The sequence below is a fragment of the Coffea arabica genome, chromosome 3e (genome assembly GCF_036785885.1).
Source record: "Coffea arabica cultivar ET-39 chromosome 3e, Coffea Arabica ET-39 HiFi, whole genome shotgun sequence".
Lineage (NCBI taxonomy): Eukaryota > Viridiplantae > Streptophyta > Magnoliopsida > Gentianales > Rubiaceae > Coffea > Coffea arabica.
Window position 1 is genome coordinate 20,959,670 of NC_092315.1, and position 6,110 is coordinate 20,965,779.

Consider the following 6,110-nt stretch of genomic DNA (forward strand, 5'->3'; position numbering starts at 1 on the left):
GATAGTAACTTAAATCTTTTGCCTAAAACATTGCTTTTACCTTGTCTGTTTTAGCTGGATCAAAGCGAGCAGATAATTCAGTCAAACAGGAGAAGCTTAATGGCAAACACAAACATCAAAGAATCCAGGATTTCTCATTTGACAAATCATACGAGTAAGATATTTTTAACATCTCACGAAAAAAAAAAAAAAAGGGCGGCAGTCATCATATCAACATTAGTACCACTCGAAACTCCCAGCACCCAATTACACCCGAAGAAAAAAGAAACATGGTACTCATCCCAACAAATAAGTTGCAAACAGCCAGAAAAAATTGGGCAAACATATTTTCACATGGAGAAGCCAATTCAAGTCACAAACAAATATAGAGGCCAATCCAGATCACAAAGAATTGGCTGAAACCACGCAGAGTCCAAATAACTGAACGAACACTAAACCTCAGGAGCAGGGACTTGAGATTTCAGGAGTGGCTGGAGAGCCTTGACAACAATGCTCATATTAGGCCGGAATTCAGCTTCATACTGCACACAGAGAGCTGCCACTGCTGCGAGCTGCATCAACAATAAAACGACAAGCATCATTAGTTTTCCATTCCCAGGGCCTGGAAAAGATAACCAGTTCTGAGGACTGGACGAAAGCAGGGGTTTCTGTTGATGTATAACCAAAAAGTTAAGCCATAGTGGGATGCAATAAAGAGAAGTTGGAAAAGAGACAAATGAGATGCAGATAGCAGGAGTGGGAAGTAGAGGATATGAACCTTAGCAACTCCTTTTGGGGGAAAATCTTTGAGCTTTGGATCTATACATTGTTTAACTTTGTCCTCGCTCAGTCTCGGAGTTGCCTAGAAACATAATATTAGTTAAGTTGAGACAAAATTAGAAGCTTGGTTGACAAAAAACAGAGTGAGAAAAAAGAGAAGATATTTAAGAAAGGAAAAATGTCTAACCCAAGTAACAAGAGACTGCTGTCCACGAGGCATATTGTGATCAACGGGCTTCCTTCCAGTTAATAGCTCAAGGAGAACCACCCCAAAGCTATACACATCGCTTTTCTGCGTCAGTTGTCCTGTCATTGCATATCTGCATTCCATATCCACCAACAAATTAACAGACAACTTCTACAGAAAGGAACTTTAAGCCACAAAATGTACCATAAAAATTGCACAGACAAAAGCCACTAGTGAGTTAATTTATTAGCAGGCCTTGAAAGATTAAGGTGTCAAGATAACTAATTAGCCATCATAACCGACCGAACCTTTACCAACCGAAACAATATGCAGATTAATCCCCATGTAAGATAACAGACTGACATTTGCATCAATTTAGGAGACTATCCAAATTAAGCATCAAGCATTTCAAACCATGTCAGTTACTAGCTCCAATAGTCAGGAAATACAACTGTGTTAGAGTTCTTGTGGCCATTTTAGGAGATAAGCTATGAATCTGCAGGAATGTCCTCTATTGGGCAATTAAAGCAGCCGTGGCTATTTACTATTTAATTGAGTATAGCTAAATCAAATGAACGCAATATTTTCCATAGCTCTACACTCAACTCAAAGGCACAATTATACCTATGGATCTTAGCAGAGACAACCCTGACTTGTGCCCATATTTGTCTGCTAGCTTTTATACTTTGAAAAATAGAACCAAATTGAAGATTCATACCTAACTCATTTTATGGCTATTAAACTAATACACCTAGTAAACTGGAAAAAGCAAAATTGGAATTTGAAGAAAAGAATGGATGTACAAAATGATGTACAAGTCATGCAACTTCAAGAAGTTGCACGAGGCCTATAGCTTTTGGAATTTGAATTTGACTGCAGTGTACTAAATGATGTAGGCTTACCCTGAAGTAGAAACAAACTCACATCATAGCAGGAAAATACCATATGTAGCATTTACAGAAAAGAAATGAAGAGAGGAGTCAAATAGCATTACTCTGGTGCATGATAACCGAATGTTCCAAGAACTCGAGTAGAATGAAGACGAGCAGCCATATCCGGAGCCTGATTTGAAAGGTTAAAATCTGCAATCTCTGCTTTGTAATCTTCAAATACAAGCACGTTGCTGGATCTGATATCTCTGTGAATTATAGCAGGTTGAACTTTCTCATGCAAATATTCAAGTCCTCTGGCGGCATCAACAGCGATTCTTACCCTTGTAATCCAATCAAGTGTTGGTCCAGGCTGGGCGTTTTGCACCCCTTTACGGCCTGTCAGAACAAATACAATTCAAGCAACATCTTTTAACCATTCATATATTGAAAAGAATACCTTGGATCAAATTAAACTAAACAATGGACTCCATTAGATGATGCATAATTCTCTCACCATGCAATATGTCGTGCAAAGAACCCATCGTTGCAAACTCATATGCTAATACACGAAGATTCCCTTCTACACAGTATCCAAGAAGCTCAACAAGATTTTCATGCTTTAGCCTTGAAACCATAGAAACCTTGAAAAAGCATAACCTCACAATCAGTTGCCTTGCGCAAAGAAATAACAGCATGAAAGGATATAGAATTACTTAGATAGGGAAAGGATATCAGCACTAAATTCCTTAACACATACCTGCGTCAAGAACTCAACATTTGATTCTGGCTCAGATGACACATCAAGCTTTTTCACAGCCACAGCTTTACCACTTTCCAGGTCTGCATAGTAGACTCTTCCATAGGATCCTTCACCAATTAAAGCCTTTGTTCCAAAATTGTCGGTTTTCTCCTTCAACTCTTCTAGAGACAAAGCAGGCACCTCAATAGGTGGTATTGTCTTTTGATCTGACATGACTGGAGCTGATACCTTTGACCCTCTTTGGTGCCCTAGAAGTCCAAAGGCAAGTATGTTAGAAGACAAAGCACTACAGAGCAGAAGTCTAACAAGAAACGTGAACTTACTATAGTTCAATCTAGCTAAAACTGGCAGTAAAATTATCTCTCTTGTAATTGGAGCACCCCTTGTTTACTTTATTATAATTGACATAATCCAAAAAAGTGGAAAAGGAGGACAAAAATACTACAAATTCTTGCATCTTTGCAGATGTTGCATCTAACATATTTGCAAGGCGCACATATCACATGGAGAAAAGAAAATTATGAAATCTCTCAGACATTAGCAGCAAGACATTCAATTCCTTACAAATTAGCAATTCACCAAACATACACTCTTTAAAGTAAAAGATTAGATAAATTATGGAAAAAAAGGGAGGGATTGATCCACTTTGAACAACCAAATGCATGAAGAATGTCAATCAAAGGGGAAAAAAGCAAACTTGGACACGATAAATTAATATCTCATATAACAGGCATCTGGTAGAATTTATGGAAACATTCACAGCAAAATAGCAACTGCAATGCTAATTTATTTTCTATTAGAACATCATTAAAAGACTCTTCTTGAAGTACTTCTGCACAAACTGAAAGTAGATAAAACAAGGCAGAACCACCAAGGATAGAGGTAATCAAAGACATAGCAACAGTATTCACATGTGAAAGATATATGCATCCTTTATTTCTTAACCATCTTCAACCTTCATACTAGAAAAATGTCCACAGTATCAAACAACCAATGCACCAAGGAAGGACCGTATGACACAAACAATAAGAGGCTCAAACGTAGAAGACAACTTTGTGGTTTACCCAACCTTTTGGAACAAAAATCCACAATAAATCCATTGCAGACATCTGTGGCTACTATGTTCCCAAAGCTGCAATTTTTTACCAACCTCAAAAGGAACTTGTTTATTAGTCCATTAAAAGGAAGAAAATGGGGGACAGAGTCACCCGAAGAAGAAGTGTGGAGAAGTTCCCAAGGAATCAAACACAACCATGAGCAAAAAAAACAACATATTTCATGTTAAAAACTGCAAACAAAAGTGAATCATAAGAACATACCATCAGGATGATTCTTTGGGCTTTTAAAGGGCTCATTCTCATTAGATGGGTAGGACTCCTCAACTTGACAGGTGCAGCACAGCCACCTCCGCATCCTAGCTTTCTTTCTCAGATAAAGATCGTCTTCAGCACTTTTATTTTCCAGACGTACAAAGTAACCAGGAGGAGGAGCATGTGCCTGTAATGCCAGTGACAAGTCAAAAAAGCTCAAAAAGCTGCAAAAGGTGCATATTTCATGTATCTACCACAATCACCACATAAATCATATACAATCATTTTGAATGTGGGTTCATAACATCATTACATATAGCCAAGGTTCTCTTAGAACTCTGAGCTTTTTAGAGACGCCAAGCTGACAATCAATCCCAGATGTATAAGCTTAAATCTAAATCAAGAGGCCAATCAGAAGTAAAACATTTTCAACTATCAAATGAATTGCAAAACCATACCATGTATCTATGATAATCAGAAATGGTTTAAAAAAAAAACTCATCTTGATGGAAAATTCAGCTGAAAACTGTAAACAACTAAATGACTAAAACCTACTTTCTGCATCCTATCCACTTAAAAACAAATTAAAATTCAATAAATGCACCTAAAAATTTTACCCAAAACGGCCAACAAACACCTTCTGAAATACATATGTACTCTCATGCATCAAAAACAGACACAAATCACAATTTTGCACCTAAGCATAATCCTACCCAATTAATCACAGGATTCTACATATATATACGCCCTTAAAAAGTTAAAATACACGTATAAATATGGAATCATGTGATCGCCCAACACCTTATCAAACTATTTCTGGGCCTCTTGCTGTTACATTTCCCACAACAAAGAAAGACAAACATAATAAATTAAACGGCTAATCCAATTTCATATCCTATTCTAAAAAAAAAAAAGGAAAAAGCATAGGATTATCTTGTCAAAGAAACCAATTCACACTTCCCAAATACATAACATTTCGTAGTGCTCATATCTACATTTCCATATCATCAAAGCACGCAATAATCCCAAAAAAATGCAACAAGCACAAAATTTGAAAAGTTCACAGCAAAAATTAAAAACAATAATAAACAACAATATTTCTTACCACCAAACCAGGACGACGAAAATTGTCATCCATCAAGTCAAGGTCAATACCCAAACGAAATCAAACAAAAGCCAGAATCCAAATTTCCTTAAAAACCCAAAACACAGTTCAAGAAACTAAAAATTAAAAAAAAAAAAAAACGAAGAGAACCCTGGCTAATGGAAGGAACAGAAAGAGATCCAAGAAAGATTAAAACGAGTCAAAATCAGAGATTGCAATAACCAACATATATATATAGAAATACAAGGAAAATTCAGAACCATTAAAAAGTAAGCGATATTCAAGGGGTTCTTCCTTCGTACCTGGAATTTGAATCACTTTATTCTCCCTACTTTTTCTGGGTACAACTGTGAAATGAGTTTTTATAGTTAAAGCAGAGATTATATATTGGGCAGTGTTTGTTTGTTTGCAATTGAAGGGATCGGAAAAGTGGGATAAAGAGGGGAAAGCCAGCGAGACAACGAACCAAAGAAACCGAACCAACGATGATTTGAGAATCAATCAATGAAGCAACGAAGGAACGAGAGAGAGAGAGAGGAAAGTTTTTTCCCTGTTTTCTTTTTCTCTCTCTCGTAACGTTTTTGAAGGATTTAATGGTTGGAGGAATTGTAGTAAAGTTAATTGTTTGGGGTAACTTGCACAATATGGTTAATAAATTGGACTTACCATAAATAATTTGTAAAATTTTTATTAAAATGTAGCTTATTATAAATAACTTGTTAAGTTTTAACAAGGAACGTTGTCAAAAAAAAAAAAAAAAAAGCTTTACACGGAAATGTGCCAAAAAAAGTATATTATTGATTTTTTTTTTGGAGAAGAATGCATATATGGATCTATGTTTACCCAAATTTTGAAATTTTTTTTAGAAATTTTTTAATAACAAAGGAATGAGATTTTAAAAAAAAAGGGAAAGGAGACAAAAGAATTTCAAAATTTCACGTTTGAGTATGATTTTTGTTTTTGATGTGATGAAAGTAAGTATTATACTATTAAATGAATATATGAAATACAAAAATTTTATTGAATTATATGTACGAGCGTGTATTATTTGGATATTATAGTATGAATACTTACTAAATAAGGATGAAGGGCAGTGATTTTTTATTGTTATTTTTCT

At 35.7% G+C, this 6,110-nt stretch overlaps 1 protein-coding gene across 1 annotated transcript; it reads right to left on the reverse strand.

Annotated features, from left to right (window-relative positions):
• Nucleotides 1-115: 115 nt before the first annotated feature.
• Nucleotides 116-5,559, reverse strand: LOC140038237 (PTI1-like tyrosine-protein kinase 3). The gene is made up of 8 exons (XM_072083311.1): nt 5,296-5,559; nt 3,898-4,075; nt 2,576-2,826; nt 2,333-2,459; nt 1,941-2,214; nt 947-1,079; nt 758-841; nt 116-551 (listed from the first exon to the last, which is right to left on the reverse strand). The coding sequence occupies exons 2-8, from the start codon at nt 3,989-3,991 to the stop codon at nt 432-434; spliced, it is 1,083 nt and encodes a 360-aa protein (XP_071939412.1). The 5' UTR covers nt 3,992-4,075; nt 5,296-5,559; the 3' UTR covers nt 116-431.
• Between the last annotated feature and the right edge of the window lie 551 nt (nt 5,560-6,110).